Source organism: Jaculus jaculus, chromosome 12, assembly GCF_020740685.1.
Source record: "Jaculus jaculus isolate mJacJac1 chromosome 12, mJacJac1.mat.Y.cur, whole genome shotgun sequence".
NCBI lineage: Eukaryota > Metazoa > Chordata > Mammalia > Rodentia > Dipodidae > Jaculus > Jaculus jaculus.
The window spans coordinates 5242035-5264096 of NC_059113.1; the positions used below are offsets into that span (position 1 = coordinate 5242035).

Here is a 22062-nt window from a genome sequence, read left to right on the forward strand (position 1 = left end):
CCTGTCCCTTGAGCAGCCGGGATTCACTTCCCCGAGAACTGGCCAGGCCTGGCTTTCTCCAGCTTCAGGCGTCGCTCTGGGGGGATCTCCTGCAGGCTGATGCCGTGGTTGCTGGCCCTGCAGGGAAGGAGACGGAGCCCCAAAGGAGGATGAGGGTGGTAGGCGCCAGGGGCCAGGGGAGGGTGACACTCAGCATGGGGAGGCAGAGAAAAGGGAAAGGGCCTCCTAACCAGCGCCTGTCATTCGTCCTTCCCCTCAGGGACTCCAGCCAGCCACTCACCCGGGTTGCAGGTCTGGCGGCTTGGGGATGGGCTTGTTGAATCCCAGTCTGCCCACAAGCCAATACGTGTCCTCAGCGCCCTTGCCCTGGAGAGACACAGGCGAGGGTGAGGCGAGGTGGGGTGAGGGGCGGAAGATCTCCAGGTCTAAGTGGAAGCAGGAGAGCTCAGCTGGGGAAGGACACCCCCAGGAGGAGACAGGGGGGCCCAGGAGGGGACAGGGTGCCCCCCTCACCTTCAGCTCTGTGCGACCTCTCCGCTCCACCTGGAAGCCCTGGTCCAGCGCGCAGAGGATCCGCACGGTGCTCATGTTCACGTGGATGCGGTAAGCTGGGGCAGGTGGGGGACACGTGAGCTCAGGACCCCCCCACCCGCAGGCTATTTCCCTGTGGGCACCTCCCCGCCTCCACCGGGTGCCCCACCGCCGTCACACTCACGCAGCCCGGTGGACTCCATGCGGGAGGCAGTGTTGACTGTGTCCCCGAACAGGCAGTACCTGGGCATGGTAAGGCCCACCACGCCAGCCACGCACGGGCCTGCGGACATGCGCCCCGTTGGAAGACAGGCGGGGCCTGGGGTGAACGCGGCCTAGCATCTAGGCTGCACAAAACCTAGGGGAAACCCTGGCACCCAGATTCTCCAGTAGCTCCCCAAATAAACACTCCAAGTCTACATATATATTTGTTGTTGTTCGTTTGTTTTTTTTTTTTCAGACCTAGAGTCTCACTCTAGTCCAGGCTGACCTGAAATTCACTATGTAATTTCAGGGTGGCCTCGAACTCACGGAGATCCTCCTACCTCTGCCTCCCCAGTGCTGGGATTAAAGGCCTGCGCCGCCACGCCCAGCCCCAAATCTATCTTTTTTTAAGACAAGCCCCTCCACCCCCGAATCTTCCCCCCTGTGCAGGGACTCTGGAGATGGGCCCTAGGAGTGAGGCAGGCTGATGCCAGGGAACCAGCGGGCAGGAGGGTTACCTGAGTGCAGACCAATGCGGATGCGCACGGGCACCTCAGGCATGTGGCGCATGCGGAAAGAGCCCACTGCACTGAGGATGTCCAGTGACATGTTGGCAATCTCTGCTGCATGCCGCTGCCCGTTCCTCTGCGGCAGCCCCGAGGCCACCATATAGGCATCCCCAATTGTCTCCACCTGCGGAAACGGGTTTTGCTTCAGTGCGGAGCGCCCCTCCCTCCCCTCACAAATCCAGCGCTCCCTGGGAGGAGGCCTAAACTAGGATTAAGGCAAACGTGCTAGGAAGCCACGCTGGAAGTTTTGGGTTGAACTGGGGGGCAGGAGGGTTGGTGGGCTGGGGACCCGTGCATTTAAACTGAAGGGCAGAGCCCAGAATGGCGGCATACGCCTGTGAAATAATCCCAGGATTCTACTGGCAGAGGTGGGGCGATTTTCGAGTTTGAGGCCAGCCTGGCCTACCACACACTGAGTTCCAAGCCAGCCAGGGATACATAGCCAGATCCTGTCTCAAAAAGGCAAAAAGAGGGCTGGAAAGATGACCTAGTGGTTAGGGCACTTGCCTTTGGCAAAGCCAAAGGACCCAGGGTCAATTCCCTCGGACCCACATAAACCAGGTGCACTTTGTAATGGCTGGATGCCCTGGTGTGCCCATTCTCTCTCTCTCTCTCTCTCTCTCTCTCTCTCTCTCCCTCCTTCTCTCTGCCTCTTTTCTCTATCCCCCCTCTCAAAAAAATGAATTTTTTTTTTTTTTTTGAGGTAGGGCCTCACTCTAGCTCAGGCTGACCTGGACTTCACTATGAAGTCTCAGGGTGACCTCAAACTGATGGCAACCCTCCTACCTCTGCCTCCCAAGTGCTGGGATTAAAGGTGTGTGCCACCACGCCCAGCCGAAAAATAAAATATATATTTTTTAAGACCAAAAGAAAACAGAGCAAACTGAAGAAGAGGAGGTTCTGTTCCCTGACACTCCACCTTGTAGACATCGTGGGCACCAATAATGGCATCAAAGAGCGTGTAGAGGTCATTGAGCAGGTCTACCACTTCAATGGGCTCACTCATGGCTGAGATGGTGGTGAAACCCACAATGTCACTGAAGTACAGTGTCACTTCTTCAAAGTACTCGGGCTCCACTGGTGTCCCCATCTTCAGCGCCTCAGCCACGGATCTAGGTGATACAGGCAGTGTTGGGTCACCTGAGGCTGCCCGGGTCTGGCTGAGCCCCCGTTGCCCTCTCCCCACACTCCTGTCGACGCTGGCACCCACGGCGGCAGCATCTGCGTGAGCAGCCGGTCCGTCTTCTGCTTCTCCAGCTCCAGCTCCTCCGTGCGCTCCCGGATCAGATCCTCCAGGTTACTAGAGTACTGCTCCAGCATCCGCAGCATGGAGTCGATGATGTTCGTCTTCCGGCCCTTGTTGATGCTCTTGAACTGGGAGGAGAAAACCGGTAAAGTAGCTGGAGATCCTGGCTGCCATGTCCTCCTCATGTACCCTGTCCTGGGCTACGTTCCTGAGCCACCTCCATCCACCGTCTGCTCATGAGGTAACCCCAGGGTGCTGGCCACTGTGTTTTCAGATATCATTAGGAGGTATCTGGGAATGAAGGGTCCCAAGAGGTAGCTTTTGTTAGCTGGAAGTGAAGGCATGGGACCCAGGCCAAATGTCTGTGACAAAAAAAACACATACCTGGTTCTCATTCAATGCTATTTGAATTGAATTAAATATTTCTCCCTCACATAGCAATGCATCCCAGACTCTGGACCTCCACAGCCCTCATTTAAAAAAAAATTTTTTAGAGAGAGAGAGAGAGAGAATTGGCACACCAGGGCCTCAGCCGCTGAAATCGAACTCCAGAAGCTTGTGCCACCTAGTGGGCCTGTACGACCTTGTGCCTGCCTCACCTTTGTGGGTCTGGCTATCATGGGATCTGGAGAGTTGAACCTGGGTCCTTAGTCTTCTCAGGCAAATGCCTTAACCACTAAGCCATCTCTCCAGCCCCACAGCCCTCATTTTAACTCATCCCCATTCTAACTCTGTCCTATAAAATAAATTCTCAGTCCTTAGGTTATTCCTTAGAGATACCCTAAGGATCAAAGATCCTGACAGCCTGAATCCCTGGGAACAGGGTGCTGATAAGAATCGGGGACCCCAGGGAGGCCAACTAAGCCCTTGCCCAATACCAGGTCAAAGGTGCGGTCCATGGAGGGCCGAAGTTCCGGCTGCTCTGCCCAGCACTGGGTCATCAGCTGGATGCACTCTATGGGCGCCTGGTCCATGGACACGGCGGGCCGGCACAGTGGAGGGGGGTTCTGCACCCTCTGCACCACTTCTGGGGGCAGGAAGAGACTGTGAGAGGTGGGACCCCGAAACAGAAGCTACCTCTGACCCTAACATGGGAAGCTAAGAGAAGATCCTTTAAATTTGTGCTTCAGTGAGTGGGGTAGTGCAGGGTGGAAGGGAATTTCTAGGAGTCACCAGAGGGTCCTGAACCTCTGAACCAGAGGGTGGCAAGAAGGTGACGCATATAAACTAATGCATGCTGCACATAAGAAGGGTTAGAGTGACCAAGTAGTCCTTAGCTCAGAGTCCTACAGATGATGAGTGGCTACAACGGAACTGTCCTCTGATCCCCACTTTGTGACCCTCCTGGAGCCTTTGAGAACCAGAGAGGAGCCCAGTCTGACTGATAGGGGTCGAGGATCAGGGTGTCTGCCCCTTACAACAGCCACCCTCGTGCTTAGCTTTCCACTGTCCTGGTTTCAGACCCCAGCTTTAAGGAGTCCTGGGCTTTGCACAATGAGACAGTCTAGGTCTGGTGTAGTCCTGTTTTAACTGCAGGATGCCTCTCTGACCGCAAATGGCCTGACCCTCAGGGCTTAGCTCCAGCATGGCATAGGGGGCACTGTGGCATACAACTGGCCTTACCCTCAGGGCTTAGCTCCAACATGGCACAGGGGCACTGTGGCATACAACTGGCCTTACCCTCAGGGCTTAGCTCCAGCATGGCATAGGGGGCGCTGCGGCACACAACTTCCTGCATGATGATACCCAGGCTGAAGACATCTCCGGCCAAAGTACCCCTGCGCTCCAAGGCTGGGTCCCTAAGCAGCTCCGGGGCTGTCCACAGCTGATCTGGACACAGAAGAGGGTGTGGGCACACAAATGGCTGCGATTCACCAGTAAAGCCAGGCTCACACCTTTGATATTCACGAACCCCACAGTCCTGCAAATATCTCTGACAGAGACTACTGGAACCACCCCACACACACACACACCAAAAAAAAAAAAAAAAAGGTCTCAGAGAAAACCCTGCCTGCCCTGAGACTTGTCCTTCAGAGGAGGTGCCAGGGAAGGCTCTACCCCCTGGCAAAGCTCCACATGACCTGTGACTTGGGCTGCTCTGGCCAGAGCTCAGACACATCCCATTCCTTAGCAAGTCCAGGCGTGCTTTTTCTTCAGTAGCTGCAGTTGCATCAATGGATAAGGAATGAGGAGAGTGGGGGCGGGGGGGATAGACCCTTGAAACTAGGCAGTTCCTGGGTTAAGCTCTCGTGCCTACCCTCGGCATTGGGAAGCTCGGGTAGCACCCTCTGCGCTTCCAGAAGTCGCCCATGACCGTGGTCAGTCACCTTGAGCACGAACCTCCCATCCACCACACAGTTCCGTGACTTAAGCCTCCCGTGAGCCACTCCGCGATGGTGCAGATACCTCATTCCCTTGGAAGAGGGTGGGGAAAAGACAGCCTCAGTTCTGGGTGGTTCCTCTGAGGCCTCCTCTCTGCCTCCAGGACAACCCCACCCCCACCCTAACCCTGTGTGTGCGCGCACACACACACACCCCTACCTTGATGAGGTCCAGCAGGAGGGAAGATTTGAACATCCAGTCCAGCTTTATGTCTCTTTGGGCAAGGAGGTCATGGAGGGAGCCCCTGGCACAGTGCTCTGAGACGACAGCCAAAGTGCCCTCCCCAGGGGCAGCTGGGCTGTCTGCTGTACCCGCCAGGAACAGCCCCAGGTAGAGGGCCACATTCTCGTGCCGGAGCTCCCGCAGCTGAGAGGGAGAAAATGGTCAGGCCTTTTCTGTCCCGGGGCATTGTGAGGAAGACACGCTATGTTCTGAGTATTCAAACTGGGAATGTGGACTAGAAAGTGATGGAGCTGGAGTGGTTAAAGGCACTTGCTTGCAAAGCCTAATGGCTTGATCCCCAGTACCCACATAAAGCCACGTGCACAAAATAGCACATGCATCTGAAGTTTGTTTGCAGTGGCAGGAGGCACTGATATGTCCATTCTCTCACTCTCAAATAAATAAATATTTAAAAAAAAAAAAAAAAACTAAAACAAGCCAGGCGTTGTGGCACATACCCTTAATCCTAGCACTTGGAAGGCAGAGGTAGGAGGATCCCTGTGAGTTTAAGGCCACCCTGAGACTACATGGTGAATTTCAGGTCAGCCAGGGCTAGAGGGAGAACCTACCTAAAAAAAATCAAAACAAATAACAACAACAATAATAATTTAAAAAAAACTACAGGCTGAAAAGATGGCTTGGCAGTTAAGGCTGTTGCCTATGAAGCCTAAACAACCAGGTTCAATTCCCCAGTATCTATGTAGGCCAGATGCACATGATGGTGCATGCACCTGGAGTTCATTTGCAAAGGCAGGAGGTTCTGGCATGCCAATTCTATCTGTCTTTCTCTCCTTGTAAATAAATGATTTTTTTTTTTTTTTTTTGAGGTAAGGTCTCACTCTAGTAAAGGCTGACCTGGATTTCACTATGTAGTCTCAGGGTGGCCTCGAACTCACGGTGATCCTCCTACCTCTGCCTCCCAAGTGCTGGGATTAAAGCTATTCCCCACCACGCCCAGCAATAAAAGAAGTTTTAAAAACTAAAACTAAATAAAGTGAATAAAATGTTCTATAAAGTTTGGTGTGTGGCTTTCTTCTCCAAATCCTTCTGTCTTTGGGCCGCACAATAAGGTCAAAGAGCACTATTCAGATACTGAATGAACAGAAGCTGTGAGCTGAGCATGGTGACGCACGCCTTTAATCCCAGCACTCCAGAGGCAGAGGTAGGAGGACAGCTGTGAACTCAAGGTCAGCCTAGGACTGCAGAGTGGATTTTAGCCTGGGCTAGAGTGAGAACCTACCTCAAAAAAAAAAAAAAAAAAAAAAAAAGACAACTGTGCACTAGTGATCAGGACCCAGCTAAGGTCCAGTTCATTGACCGTTGACCACAAAGCTAAGAGATTTCTTAACCAGGAAGTGGAGTCTTACGGAACGGAGCACTTGCAGGAGGAGCCCCACCCGACCCCGCCCTTCATCCAGCACAGGCTCTGCGGGCGGCCAGAAGGAGGCCTGCACTGGCCATGGCTCTGCACCCTTGTGTCTCTGACTCCCACCTTCTCTAAGTGAGGGAAGAAGGAACTGAGGAGTCAAGCTGTGGTCATAAGCAGCTCACATTCAGCAGGACAGCAAACGCTGGAAACATGATGGCTAACAGATGCCTTTCTAGCTTTTCCAGGAGCCCAGTGCCCAGTGAAAGGGTTTCTTTTCATTTTAAACACCTGGTATCAAATGGTGATTTTTGTCTATAAACCCAAACAAGCAGTCCACTTAAGCCACTCACAGCTGTGACCACAAACCCCAGTGGTGGTCTCTCGAACACAGACCAGACCAAAGCTACTTGGTGTTGGGATAAGAGGGACTTTTGAAGTTGAAAAAAAAAATTTTTTTTAATTTAAAAAATAACAACAACAGAATAAGCCAGTCTTGTCTCCTTGTAAACTTCTACTTTGTTCAATATGTCAACATACCTGGGCCATTCTACACAAGTGCCCTGGCAAAAGTGGAAACTCATTATTTATTTATTTATTTATTTATTTATTTATTTATTTATTTTTGGGTTTTCGAGGTAGGGTCTCACACTAGTCCAGACTGACCTGGAATTAACTCTGTAGTCTCAGGGTGGCCTTGAACTCACTGCGATCCTCCTACCTCTGCCTCCCGAGTGCTAGGATTAAAGGCATGCGCCACCACACCCGGCGGAAACTCATTTTTAAATTTATATTCTTTTTTTTTAGGTAGGGTTTTACTGTAGCTCAGGCTGACCTGGAGTTCACTATGTGGTCTCAGCTGACAGCGATCCTCCTACCTCTGCCTCCCGAGTGCTGGGATTACAGGTGTGCACCACCACGCCCAGCTCTGATTTTATATTCTTATTTTATTTTATTATAATATTTTATCGTATTTTGAGAGCAGGGGAGAGAAAAAGAGAATGGGCATGGCAGGACCACTTGCCACTGCAAATGAACTCCAGATGCACGTGCCACGTTGTGCATCTGGCTTTGTGTGAATAGAGGGATTGGAGCAAAGGCTATCAGCGTTTGCAAGCAAGTGCCTTTAAGCGCCACGCCACCTTCCCAGCCCAGAACTCTTTTCCCATTTCTGTCATTCACTCCTCAGAAATCCTTGTACTAGGGGCTGCAAGTGGCACAGGGAGGAGCCCTGCTTTCAGTCTGGGAGAGGAGCAGATAAACAAGCCAGTTCATAGGGAAGCGTGTAATGTACGGGATAAAGTAATGGCACTTACAGCATATAGGTTGTTATAGAACGTCAAAGGAAAGAGCTAACACCATGAGAATGACGGGGATGCTGCTCTGCCATGCGGGGGACGTCTAATGGAGACAGACCCACCTCTGCCACACACCGTCAAGAGAAGCCAAAAAGGCAATGGTCACCCCACACCCATCATGGCCTGACCCTTACCTTGGAGAAGGCAGTCTTTGTTGCTGGGCGGATAGCTACGTGTCGATCCCCTGGGAATTTCTTTAGCCAAACCCAGTCTCCCTGTAGCAGAGAAGATGAGATCATGGTGTTCCATCCCATGAAGTCCCAAGAGGCAAGGAGCTTTAGCATCCCCATATTTCCACTGGCCCAGGACACATCTTCCAACAGACAGAGCATCACCAGCAAGGGGGTCAGTGTCTGTCTGTGTGTCTGTGTGTCTGTTCCACAGGCAGTTGGATCAGAGGCCAGGAGAGGAGATGCAGAAGGCTATCATAGTGCTCCTCACCACCCTAGACACTCACACAGCTGCTGAAGTGGCCTGCTATGCAGTCCTCACCACCTTTCCCCAAGACGGAGCACTGTGCCAGGAGTCATCAAGCCTTACCGAAAGCTAGCTGTGAAAGATAGGCATCTCCCCTCTGGGCTCTATTTATTTATTTATTGTCCTTAGCTCTTGGCAGGCACGTCACCTGTGCAGCCCCACTGGCTGGTGTTATCTGAGTGAGTATGGGGTCGTTCATTATTATTTTGCCCTGGACTTTGCCAAATAATATAAGTGATCCCGTCTGTTGGTAAGGGATGTGAACTAGATGAGAGTCATAGCCGGACAGGTGGCGCACACCTTTAATCCCAGCAATCAGGAGGCAGAGGTAGAGGGATTGTTGTGAGTTTGAGGCCACCCTGAGACTACATAGTGAATTCCAGGTCACCAACCAGAGCTAGAGTGACACCCTACCTCAAATCCCCGCCTCCCGCAAGAATAAAGAATAGAACAGAGTCATGAAGGTTTGGCACCAATCCCAAGTAAGCATTGGGGAATAAATGTGAGGCCATCTTTAATTGTCACGTTTAGTACACAGGGCCAAAGAGAAGAAATGTGTCATTCTTCAAGGCATAGGGTGGTCCCATGCATTGAAGAACAGCCTGCTCAAAAAGACAATCATGGGGCTGGACAGATGGTTTAACGGTTAAGACACTTGCCTACAAAGCCAAAGGACCTAGGTTTGATTCCCCAGGACCCACGTAAGCCAGTAACACAAGATGGCACATGCTTCTGGAGTTCATTTGCAGTGGCTGGAGGCCCTGGTGCGCCCATTCTCTCCTCCCTCCCTCCCTTTCTCTCTCTCCTTCTCTCTCCCTCTATCTGACTCTGTATCTCTCAGATAAATAAAATTTTTTTGTTTTTGTTTTTTCGAAGTAGGGTGTCACTCTAGTCCAGGCTGACCTGGAATTCACTCTGTATTCTCAGGGTGGCCTCAAACTCACGATGATCCTCCTACCTCTGCCTCCTGAGTGCTGGGATTAAAGGTGTGCACCACCACCTGGCTAAAATAAAATATATTTTTAAAAAAAAAAAAAACAGTTGTGCCCTTGTGAGAAATGGTCATAACAGTCTCCAGATGATGGTGGGAATGTCTGCTTTCGCTCCATGACTTGGAGCTTTAGGAGTCCTCAGACCCCCTCTCTTGATTAGCTGAGTTCTCTGAAGTTCCTCTCCTTAACTCTCATTCACCCTGCTACATCTAATTTTTTTATTCTTTTTTTTTTTTTTTTTTTTGAGAGAGAGAGAGAATGGGCACGCCAGGACCTCTAGAGTATCACCTTGTGCATCTGGCTTTACGTGGGTCCTGGGGAGTTGAACCTGAGTCCTTTGGCTTCGCAGGCAAACGCCTTAACCACTAAGTCATCTCTGCAGCCCCGACCCTGCCACATCTTAGGCATAGTTAGTGTCCTAATGCCCTTCCCTAACGTTCTTTATCTGCTGCAGGGCTTTTGTTCCCAAGTCTGGTCTGAACTGGATGGGAAGCCAGCTCACCTCATAGATGCCGATGTTGGTGCTGTCCGCAGGCTGACTGGGGACGCTGCGAATGTCTGACGTGCTGCGTGCAGCCAGACTCGATCTGCTTCCCTGGACCACCTAGGAGACAGAGGGCAATGCAAGAGGTCAGAATATATTCTGGGGTTAGAGTTCTGTGGGGGAAATAAATGGTAAGGAATCTCAACCAGGGCAGGTGAAAAATGACACCCAGCGTGAAAGTTTACAAAACAAACACTCATTGTCTGGCCCCACCTTCACAGGCCTCCAAGGAAGTAGCCAGGGCTGTCGCTATCACTGTCCAGATGAGGCCACTGACCCCCAAGACATGGCTGGGAAAGAAGCCAGGCTTCCCACGTGGGGGACGGAATTGATACTTGGTTTAGGAAAGGAGCATGAAACACACAGGGCTCTGGCGTCCTGCTTTCCTACCTTTCGGGCACTCGGCCCCTGCGGGTGAAGGAAGGTGATGTCGTCCAAAGTCAGGATGATCTTGTTAGGGCCCGAGACCATTTGGATGTGAAGGAGCCGGTGCCTGGTGGGGAAAAGTGGTCATCTCCGTGAACGGCGGTCCCATGAGAAGAGGCCAGCAGGGGTGGGGTGGAGAGATGGTCTTATCTCCCGGGAAGTGTACTGAAAGGCAGCCATCACCCAGGTCGGTCATGGCACGGACTCTGCCAGCCCTAAGGGACCTTTATGGCCCTCTTCAAGAAAGACCCTCAACCTCACCAAGAGCTCGAGGCCACGCTGAGACTACATAGTGAATTCCAGGTCAGCCTGGACTAGAGTGAGACCCTACCTCAGAAAGAAAGAAAGAAAAAAAGGAGGGAGAGAGGGAAGGAAGGAAAAAAAGAAGGAAGAAAGAGGGAAGGAAGGAAGGGAGGAGGGAAGGAAGGGAAAGAAGGGAAGGAAGGGAGGAAGGAAGGGAAGGGAAGGAAAGAAGGCCCTCCCCTATTACTCTTCTCTCCAGTGAAGTTGGTCGGCTGCTGTCGCAGAACAATTCCACTTGTGGCAGGCGGAGAGAAACTTCCTGTCCACCACCCTCCCCTACTCACCTCACATAATGGGCCAGGAAGGCTCCGGTCAGCCCCATCGCCACCACCAGAAGGAAGCCGACAAAGACGAGTCCTGGCTCCACTCCTGAAGGGACAAGAGGAAGACTCGGGACCTTGGCAAGGGGGCGCCCCCCCCCCCCCTTTGAGGTGGGCAGGTGGGCAGCCAGTCAAGCCAGAGCCTAGCGGCTTCAAGAAGTAGGAGTGGGGGCCGGGGGCGCTCTGGGGAAAGATCCTAGATTCCTCAAAGTGGGGATCTGGAAACATGTCATAAAAGGTCTCAGCGGGCTTTGGGACTCTGCAAAAGAGGGGTCCTGAGCAAGTCCGGGCCTAGGAAGGGTCTGTAAAAAAACAAATCAAAAAGCACAGTGAATGTTCGCGCTGACTGTCCCCGTGGGAGCTGGGGTGCTCGCCCTCACCTCCGTTGCAGATGACATCTGGATCGAACCAGCACGCGGGATCCGGCCCGGGCGCCGGGCCGCCGCGGGGGAAGTGCACCGGGGTCCCGGCGGAGCGCAGGGAGCCCTGGAGGGGATCCAGCACGTACGTGGCGAGGAGCCGGTCGCCCGCCGCGTCCGTATCCAGCAGCACAAAGGAGGGCTCCCCGCTTCTTCCCAGGGCTCCGCAGAAGCCGGGGACGTGGGCGCCCCGGACCTGGCGAGCCACCGCGGCTCCCGACACCCAGCCGCCGCCCGCGGCCGCTCGCGCGCCGGCCACGCCGCCAGCCAGCAGGAAGACGGCGTCGTAGATGGTGCCAAAGAGCGGGGAGACCTGGGGAGAGGAAAGAAAGCCCCCAAACGGGTGGAAATGGACTGACTCGCCTACTTAGCGTTGACCTGAAAGCTTTCTTTCCCGTCCTTTGGTTGGTGTCTACTTTTGTTTATTTTTATCTATTTATTTTTGGTGGTGCTGAGGATTGAACCCAAGGTCTGGCACATGGCAAGCACTAGGCAAATACCGCTGAGCTATACCAGCACCCCAGCACTTTTTTTTTTTTTTTTTTGAGACAGGGTCTCCTTAAATTCTGGGGTCTGACTATGAACTCTGTAGTCTAGGCAGACTGCTATCACACCTCCCAAGGCTCGGGTTCCATTGCGGAGGAGGCGGAATGAAGGTAAGAGTCAAAGGAAGGGCAGGGCTCCTTACAACGTGCCAGACACAAAATGGCCTGCATATCCACGACCTCACAGTGCCCGACACTGCCTACACAAGACCCTCATAACAGGAGGAAGGGATCATGACATCAAAATAAAAGAGACTGAGAGGAGGATGTGATGGAGAGTGGCGTTTCAAAGAGGAAAGTGGGGGAGGGGGGCATTACCATGGGATATTGTTTATAATCATGGAAGTTGTTAATAAAAAGAAAGTTTTTTTAAAAAAGGAGTAGTTTAATGACCTCTTGACCATATTCCTCTCTTGCGTAATTCCCTGAATATGAGCATGGTTTTTGGTGGTTTTTTTTTTTTTTTGTGAGACAGTGTTTCCCTAAACTAACCAGGCTTTTTCTGAACTGTGTAGCTCAGGCAGTCCTCGAACTTGCAGTCCTCCGGCCCTGGCCCCCTGAGTAGCCAGGTTTACATGCCTGTGTGACCAGGCCTGGCATAAGTATAGCCTTTTGAATGATTAATTTCCAACCTACTGACCTCTAATCTCCCTTCTATTTCCCTCTCCTCTTTGCCAGTGGCATGAAGTGAGATGGTCCGACTGGGGTTCGGGAGATTCAGGGAAATCTAGGCATCAGTAGATTCTGGAAATTATGTTTGGACCTGATTCTGGAAGCCGTTGGATCCTCTTAGGGATCTTTTTTGCTCTAGCAGTATGTCAAGGACCTGGCAACGTGAAGCCCACAGTGGTGACCGGAAGCTCTGAACTAAGCGTGAAGTTTGGGGGTGCGTCCCACTCTTTGCTGTTCCCCGGAGAACATCAGTTCTTTGTGGAGTATGGGTTTTGAGGTGCTAGGAACAGGTCAGCTTTGACCAGACTAAAAGTGGCCTTGCGGAAGCGACGCTTCCATGGCCTACGCTCTGGGAGTAAAGGCAGCGATAGCTAAGACGCCCCAAGCTTCGTCACCTGACCCTCAAGACCCCTAGAGCTGCGGTTTCCTCCCCACTGGCTCCACCCTCTTCCTCCCCCTGGCTCCACCCACCTTCCCCTCGCCCATTGGCTCCCCACTTCTCATTCGCACTGCTCCTCGGGTTCTCTATCCCCCGCTCTTTCCTCGCTGTTCCCTTTCTTCCACACTCCTGGGTGCATCTACCTGCTGCAGGTTGAGGTCCGGGGGCAGCTCCCGGTGCTCCTGGGCCCTGCGCAGGCTGTCCCGCACGCTGCCTCCCAGAGGGCAGTGCCGCGTGAGGGTGAGCACCGCATCGTGCGCCCTGCGAAGCCGGGAGCTGTTGGCGAGCGCCGTCAAGGCCTCGGAGCCTGGGGCCAAGGCATAGTGGAGCGTGTCGAAGGGCAGGAAGACCACAGAGCCATCGGCCAGGCCCAGCTCCTCTGCGGCCTCCAGTAGGTAGCGTTGCTCCTCGCCTCCCAGCAGCACCGAGTGCATCACCATGATGACAGCTGCGGGCACAGGAGGCTGGCTAGCTGCGCTGCCCGGCTGGCTGCCCGCAGACGCCCCTCCCCGCTGACCTCCCGGGAGGAGAGCCTACCTCTGACCCTGGGCCCCTGCCGGACTCTTTCCAGGGCCTCCCGGGCGCCAGACAGGTCCGGGGGCTCCATGGAGGTCACCAGGGCGACCGGCAGGCCCCGGGCTCTGAGCGCTGTGGACAGAGCGCGACCGGCCTCCACCCACAGGTCCTGGGGTGCGGTGACCACAGCCACGCGCGCCCAGCGGAAGGCTCGAAGCAGGCCGTAGAGAGCCTCCGCTGCGGGAGTCACGGCCGGGGCCGTCGTGCCGGCCGCCCGCGCCCCGGGGCAGCCCCAGGGCACCAGCGCCACCCCAGCCTCTTGGGCAAGGAGCTCGGCTGGCCGGCAGGCTGCGGGGTTCACGGGACCCACCAGGCCCGAGACGTGGGTTAACGCGGAAGACACGGCGCCCAGGGAGCCCGGCGTCCGGCAGGGCTCGGGCAACAGCGCCACCTCGAAGCGCGGGCCGCCTTCCAGGGCAAGGTCACGGTTCAGGCGCTCGGTGGCCAGGAGCGCCGCCAGGTCCGGGCGGGCCCGCGCGAAGATGGGGTCGCAAGCCCAGGGACCCAGGACTCCCACTTTGAACACGGCGGAGAGGGCCGCGGGCGACAGGAGCAGCAGCAGGAGCAGGAGTCCCAGCAGCCGAGGCCTCTGCCCCGGCTGCACCCACGGCGGGCAGCGAGCGCAGCGCCCCGCGACGCAGAGCCCGGCGCCGTCGGGAAACCCGGCGGCTCGGAGGAGGGCGCGCGCGGTCATCGCCGGCTTCTGCGGACACTGACCCCTGCCGGGCCAGCGGCTGGGACCCGCCGAGCTCTCCTTCAGGCCCTCTCCGCAAGCCCGTTTCTCAAATCCAGCTCCACTCCCGAAGCGTGTCCGCCTCCACGGCCCCCTGCGCAGACTGGGACAACCTGATGGGAGCCAAGGGCGCAGCCCTGAGGGCCGCCACTGCTTGGAAGTTTGTTCTCTGGTCCTCAGCGGCCTAGGGGCCGGTGAGGGCACGCACCCCCCGCCCTCAGTTAGGACCCCAGTCTACTTACCGGGAAGTCCGGGGCTCGGGGCCCAGGGCCCCAATAAAAAGGTCACAGGGTCGATCCCCTTTGGGTCTCCCCAGCCAGCCCAGCCGGGGCGGGGGTGTGGGAACAGCCGGCCAGAGCCCTTAATCGCCCCAAGCTGATTAGGCTCTTAATCAAGCAAGGGGGGGGGCTAGGAGGATGGAACCCCTCAGCACCTCTCTGGGTGAGACTGGTGCTGCGCCCAGGAGGAGCTGCTTAACCAGCAACGCGGGAAGGAAAACGCACCTAGAGCCCCCCCCCCCCCCGCACAGATTCAATTCCAGGTCACAGACCTACACGGAATCTTTTTTTCAACCGTCATGGCAAAGGTGGGGTCAGAAAAGATGCTAAAGTGGGAAGAAATTTTGACAAGGGGCAGGATGTGTTTCCTCGCATAGAACTGGTAGATGGGAAGACAGCCACCGTTGCGTAAGTGCCGCCGCCTCCGGCGCTCCCCACCCCGCCTTTGCCCCTCTGGTGCATGGTAACCAGTCTGCAGGCGCAGGGCATCTATCTGCCCCCTCGCTGGTTAATTTTTTTTGCTGTTGTTTTCTTTTTCGAGGTAGTGTCTCACTTTGGCTCAGGCTGACCTGAAATTCACTATGTAGTCTCAGGGCGGCCTCGAACTCTTGGCGATCCTCCTTCCCGAGTGCTGGGATTAAAGGCGTGCGCCACCATGCCCAGCTCATTGGTTAATTTAAACCAAAGTGTCCTATTTCGAAATCCTTTGTATAATCTCTGTTCTGTCTTCTCCCTCCCTCTCCTCATACACAATTTGTATGTAGGGGAAAACTTTAAATCTGTAGCGTTATAAAAATGCTATAAAGAGCCAGAAAGGTTGGTTTACACTTTTCATCTCAGCACTCAGGGGACTGAAGTTGGAGGATCCCTGTGAGTTCAAGGTCAGCCTGAGTTAGACTGAGGCCATAGAAAGAAAGAAAGAAAGAAAGAAAGAAAGAAAGAAAGAAAGAAAGAAAGGAAGGAAGGAAGGAAGGAAGGAAGGAAGGAAGGAAGGAAGGAGGAAAGAAGGGAGGGAGGGAGGAAGGAAGGAAGGAGAGAAAGAAAGAGGCTGCAGAGATGGCTTAGCGATTAAGCACTTTCCTGTGAAGCCTAAGGAACCTGGTTCAAGGCTCAATTCCCCAGGACCCACGTTAGCCAGCATCTGGAGTTCGTTTGCATTGGCTGGAAGCCCTGGCATGCCCATTCTCTCTCTCTCTCTCTCTCTCTCTCTCTCTGTTTAGCACTCTCAAATAAATAACAATGAACAGAAAAATTTTTTAAAGAAGAAGGAAAGAAAGAGAAGCTGGGGCTGGAGAAATGGCTTAGCGGTTAAGGTGCTTGCCTGAGAAACCTAAAGACCCATGTTCCACTCTCCAGATCGCACGTGCATCCCAGATGCGTGAAGGTGAGGCAAGCACAAGGTCACACATGCCCACTAGGTGCCGCAAGCGTCTGGGGTTGGATTGCAGTGGCTGAGACCCTGGAGTGCCCTGGAGTAGAGAGAAAGGAAGGAGGGAGGGAGGGAAGGAAGGATATCAAAACCAACCAGGGGAGAGAGCACATCGAAGTTGTTGTATATTGGTATTTGTTTGTTTGTTTGTTTTTAAGATAGGGTCTTGCTGTAGCCCAGACTGACCTAGAATTCACTATGTAGTCTCTGACCAAAGTTTTGAGACAGGATCTCATATAACCCAAGATGGCCAGAAATTCACTGTTTAACCAAGGACGACCTGAATTTGTGACCCTCCTGTCTCCATTACCCAAGTGCTGAGGTTACAGGCATGTACCACCATGCTTGGTTTTATGGGATACCTAGGGTCAAAACTAATGTAAATTTATGAAGTGAGCCAGATGTGGTGGCACACGCCTTTAATCCCAGCATGCAGGAGGCAGAGGTAGGAGGATCACTGTGAGTTCAAAGCCTCCCTGAGACTACATAGTTAATTCCAGATCAGTCTGAGCCAGAGTGAGACCCTACCTCAAAACACACACACACACATAAAATATGTGAATAACTACTGTAGTAGTGATGGAGAATATGCTGAGTGATAGGAAGCATACACTGAAGTATTTAATAACAACTCATCCTGATTAATGAGTTCACACTCAAATAGAAGAAATGTATTATGTAATATGTAGGATGTTGCATATATTATATATTTCAAATAAAAGATGTAAATGTTAGCATAAGTTGTGGTGGTTTGATTCAGGTGTCCCCCATAAACTTATGTGTGCTGAATGCTTGGTCCTCAGCTGGTGGCAACTTGAGAATTGGAACCTTGTTGAAGGTGTATTGTTGAGATGGGCTTATGGGTGTTATAGTCAGTTTCCCCTTGCCAGTGTTTGGCACATGCTCCTGTTGCTATTGGCCAGGAGATGATGCCCACCCTCTGCTCATGCCATCATTTTCCCCTGCCTTCATGGAGCTTCCCCTTGAGTCTGTAAGCCAAATTAACCCTTTCCTCCCTCAAGCTGCTCTTGGTTGGGTGTTTTCTTCCAGCAACCTGAAGCTGGCTGCAACGTCAGAGGACTTGTGTGAAGAGCATAAAGGAGTTCTTTGTATTTTTGCAAAATATATAGATTTGAAGTTACTTCTGAATAAAAGGTTGGCAGAAAAGCATTGAAAGGAGAATGTCTTGGCAGGTGTGGTGGCACATGCCTTTAATCCCAGCACTTGGGAGGCCAAGGAAGGAGGATCACTGTGAGAATACATAGTGAATCCCAGGTCAGTGTGGGCTAGAGAGACACCCTACCTCAAAAAACCAAGCAAACAAAAAAGGATCTCTTTATCACTAGGGTAGGAAAGAGTTTCTCAAAATACATAAAGTACTAACCATATCAAAATAAGCTAATACATTTTAAACCATTAAAATTACCCTTTTAAAGGTTTGTTTGGGGCTGGAGGGATGGCTTAGCGGTTAAGGCGTTTGCCTGCAAAGCCAGAGGACCCAGTTTTGATTCCCCAGTACCCACATTAGCCAGATGCACAAGGGGGCACATAATTCTGGAGTTCATTTTCAGTGGCTGGAGGCCCTGGTGCATCCATTCTTTCTCTCTCTCCCTCTCTCCCTCTTTTTCTGTCAAATAAATAATTTTTTTTTCTAAGTTTGTTTTTTTCAAGCTTGGAGTGGTGGCACACGCCTTTAATCCCAGCATTCAGGAGGCCAAGGTGGGAGGATCGCTGTGAGTTCGAGGCCACCCTGAGACTGCCTAGTGAATTCCAGGTCAATCTGGGCTAGAGTGAAACCCTACCTTGAGAAACAAACAAACAAACAAACAAACAAACAAACAAACAAATGCTATATTTTTTTTCCCAACTCACTAGCCCACTCTTACTTCTCAGGAATATCTATTTCTTTTCTTTTAATTTTTTATTAACAAGTCCCATAAATATAAACAAACATACCATGATCATAATTCCTCCCACCACCTTCCCCTTTCCTCCTCCAAATACCCTCACCACTGCACTCTTTCTTTCCAGCTAGTCTCTCCTGATTTGATGTCGTCATTTATTTTTTCCTTACTATGCAGTCTTATGTAGGTAGCACCAGCCACCGTGAGGTCATGAGTATCAAGGCCGCTTTGCGTCGGGAAGACGGTATTGCAAGCACACCTTGCTTTCCTTTGGCTCATTTTCTTTCTGCCACTTCTTCCACAATGGGTCGTGAGCCTTGGAGGGTGGGATAAAGATGTCTCACTTACTGCTGAGCACTCCACTGTCACTTCTTCTCAGCATTTTGGTGAGTTTTGAGACACCCCACTGGTCACCACCATCTGAAAAGAGAAGCTTCTCTAACCACAAGTGAGACTAGCATTGATACATGAGCGTAAGTGTAAGTGTCTAGAGGGCAGTGTGATGGACATAATGTAGCCACTCGGCCAGACAGCAGTAGTAGCTCCCCCCACCCCACCAAGGCTTACGACCTCCCCAGCCATAGGCTTTTCATTAGGTTTTTGGTACCAGACAGGAATTCCCTCCCATGGAAATAAGCAAGCAGTTCCCCCATAACAGACATGCCAGGTGGTACATGTGGCCTGGCTAGCCAAGCAGGAAGCTTGCAGGATCCACTACTAGTTAAGTCCTTTGATGGCTTTTCTGCCTCAATGGACTGCATGTGGCTTTCCAACATCATAAAAGCTGGTCAACAGAGAGGAGGCTTCCAGCTCAGCTCCAGCTGGATTTCTCAGTGACCTGAAGCCCAAGTGTGTGAAGACTTCAGCAATAGGACCTTACCATCAAGTTCTGGTGGCAACCAAGATTCTTAGAAATAGCTGTAATATTTAGGGGGCACCTCCCTGGCCAACAACTTGCTGAAAGGTACCCCACCCCTTGCACAGAAATTTTTCTAGTAACAATCTGTGGCTTCTGGGCACAGCATTACCTACCTCCACAAGGTGCTTCTGTCTAAACTCTCTCTCTCTTTAAGATAGAATTTCGCTCTAGCCCAGGCTGATCTGGAATTCACTATGTAATCTCAGGGTGGCCTTGAACTCATGGCGATCCTCCTCCCACTGCCTCCCAAGTGCTGGCATTAAAAGCTCGTGCCAAGGCAGAGACTCCACTTCAAAAAAAAAAAAAAAAAAAAAAAAAAGAAAGTTGTGCTACCACATTCAACTCCTGTTTTGTAAATTAGCGAATTTACCATTTCTTTCCATTAGATGTTTTAAAATTCCAATTAAAGTAGGTTGCCCATTCATGATCTTTAATTTTATTACCTAGACTTGTCATTTAACATGCAAAGAAGCAAAAACCACAATGTAGGAATATCAAATGTTCCCACTGAAGGAAGTGTAACATACTTTGGGGGAAATCTCCCTCTGTTCTCAACCCAAAGTCAGTTGCTTCCACTGTGTCTGGCTTGTCCTGCACATTTAGGGGAATGGGAGAGGCCTCCGGGACACTGGGCTATCTTGTCTCCCTGGCTGAGTCAATAAAATTCCTTCCAATCCAGGGATGGTATATTCTGTGGGGCTCCCCTATGAGGCAATTACATGTTAATTATAAATCACGGGTGTTCCCACACCTCCACCCTGTACATTCTACATCTTTATAATCAAGTATTCATAGAATTCCTAAATTAAAAGCTGCTGACAAGGTTGCAAAAAGCAGTAGAACCACCGAGCATGGTAGTGCACGCCTTTAATCCTAGCACTCGGGAGGAAGAGGTGAGAGGATCACCATGAGTTTGAGACCACCTTGAGACTACATAGCTACTTCCAGGTCAGCCTGAGTTAGAGTGAGACCCACCTCGAAAAACCAAAAAAAAAAAGCAGAAGTGGTCACAGAAAAACACAGAATTAGATATTAGAGGAGTAGCAGGAAAAAAGGCAAATTAAACATTCTGAAAACAAAAAGGTCAAATGGGCTGGAGAGATGGCTTAGTGGTTAAGGCACATGCCTGCAAAGCTTAAGTACCCTAGTTCGATTCCCCAGGACCCACATAAGCCTGACGCACAAGGGGTGCATGCATCTGGAATTTTTTTGTAGTGGCTGGAGGCCCTGGTGTGCCCATTCTCTCACTCTTTCTTTCTCTTTCTTTTTCTCTCTTTCTTTCTCTCAAATAAATAAAATATATTTTTTAAAAATCAGCCAAATGCTCTGAAAATAAACAAAATAGAGTATCTAAATGGAGTGTTCCAAAAACAAAATAAGATATCTAGAGAAAATAGGATCCAAACAACCATCTCAGAATAAACCAATGCATTGTTGACCACGTCAAAGGAGGTCTAAGCCCCAGGGAGAAATCATAACATCTACCAAGGAGACAACACCCAAGGGACCCGTGCCGGGTGTGCCTCTTCAATGAAAGTGGATCATCTTTGGGGCATCACATCCAAGTGGCAAAAGCTGACAACATAAAAATACAGCTCTCAGGCCAGATGTGGTGGTGCATGCCTTTAATCCCAGCACTGGGGAGGCAGAGGTAGGGAGGACACGGTGAGTTTGTGGCCACTCTGAGACTACATAGTGAAACCAGGTCAGCCTGGGCTAGACAGAAATCCTACCTTGAAAAACAAAAAATAAAAATAAAATAAAATAAACACAGATGGCTTAGTGGTTAAGGTGCTTCCCTGCAAAGCCTAAGGACCCAGGTTCTATTCCCCAGTACCCACATAAGCCAGATTTGTAAGGTGGCGCATATGTCTGGAGTTCTTGGAGTTCTAGAGACCTTGGAGTACCCATTCTCTCTCTCTCTCTCTCTCTCTCTCTCTCTATATATATATATATATATATATATATGTGTGTGTGTGTGTGTGTGTGTGTGTGTGTGTGTGATTTTTTCTCTCTCACACACAAATAAATAAATATAATATTTTTTAAAAATAAGACAGTACCCAAAATTGGGATAAATTATGAAATATTAAGCTTATTAATGGAGAAATAATAAATTATGGGATTTATTTAAGGGAAACTGGGACCTAGGAAGAAGGCTAGAACAGAGTCATAAGTATATGCAAAGTAGGAAACACACCCTCATGTGGAAAACATAGCATAGTCTATGAGATTCGTGTAAGAGAAATGGCTGGGGCAGAGCCACAAGCACGCGGAAGGTGGAATGTAGGTGCTCATGTAGGGAGATTTAGAAGAGACACACAAGCATCCAGTAAGGATCCAATTCCCAAATTGCCATCAGCTAGGGACCAAGCATTCAGAGCACATGAGTTTATGGGACACACCTAATTCAAACCACCACATAAGCAATTTGCATGTTATTTTTTCTGAGAACTGTCTGTTTATACTTTTAGCTCACTTTTCCTTAACTGATTAGAATTTTAGGGTATTTCTATTTATTTTTCTTTCTTGAGACAAAATTTCATGTATCCCAAGCTGGCCTCAAACTTGCTATGTAGTCAAGTGCTAAGATTACAGGCATGAGCCGGGTGTGGTGGCACATGCCTTTAATCTCAGCACTCAGGAGGCAGGGGTAGGAGGATCACTGTGAGTTCGAGGCCACCCTGAGACTACATAGTGAATTCCAGGTCAGCCTGAGCCAAAGTGAGACCCTACCTCGGGGGAAAAAAAAGAAAAAAAAAAGGTTACAGGCCTGTACCACTGTGCCCTGTTTTATGGGATGCTAGGGATCAAACTCAGGATTCATGATTGCTAGTCAAGTACTCTACCTACTAACTGGGCTACGTCCCCAGCCCCAAATGCTCTTCTTAATTATGTGGGATTTTGGAGTTCAGAGAGGGATTAAATTCAATAAAAATGCAGATCCTAGGCCCATGGACCCCAACTTTTGGGTCCTTGTCCAAATTAACAATGAATTGAAAGCATGGACTCTGAGAAGGGTAGGTTATGAATTATGAGATTTATTTTAGGAAGAGTTAAGATCCAGAGGTCTGGCAAGCAGGAAGGCCAAGCCTAAAGAAACTCTCCCCAGCCAGGCTGGGAAGGGGAAGGGGAGACCGAGAAAATCCCTTGCATAAGGAAGTCTGGACACACACATGCACGTGCACACTTGGAACGCAAAGCAGGA

General features: G+C 51.2%; 1 protein-coding gene and 1 pseudogene across 1 annotated transcript; one reads left to right on the forward strand and one right to left on the reverse strand.

The window, feature by feature from the left end:
- On the reverse strand, positions 1–14903 carry Gucy2d (guanylate cyclase 2D, retinal). Its single transcript, XM_045131285.1, has 19 exons — positions 14879–14903; positions 13553–14437; positions 13159–13463; positions 11321–11672; positions 10905–10989; positions 10282–10384; positions 9850–9951; positions 8013–8093; positions 5092–5298; positions 4808–4964; positions 4231–4380; positions 3429–3577; positions 2515–2678; positions 2224–2416; positions 1254–1428; positions 716–814; positions 514–608; positions 281–366; positions 1–117 (listed from the first exon to the last, which is right to left on the reverse strand). Exons 1-19 carry the CDS (start codon positions 14901–14903, stop codon positions 24–26), a joined length of 3507 nt encoding a protein of 1168 aa, XP_044987220.1. The 3' UTR covers positions 1–23.
- LOC123453675 overlaps positions 14902–22062 on the forward strand; it is a 21613-nt pseudogene continuing 14452 nt past the window's right edge.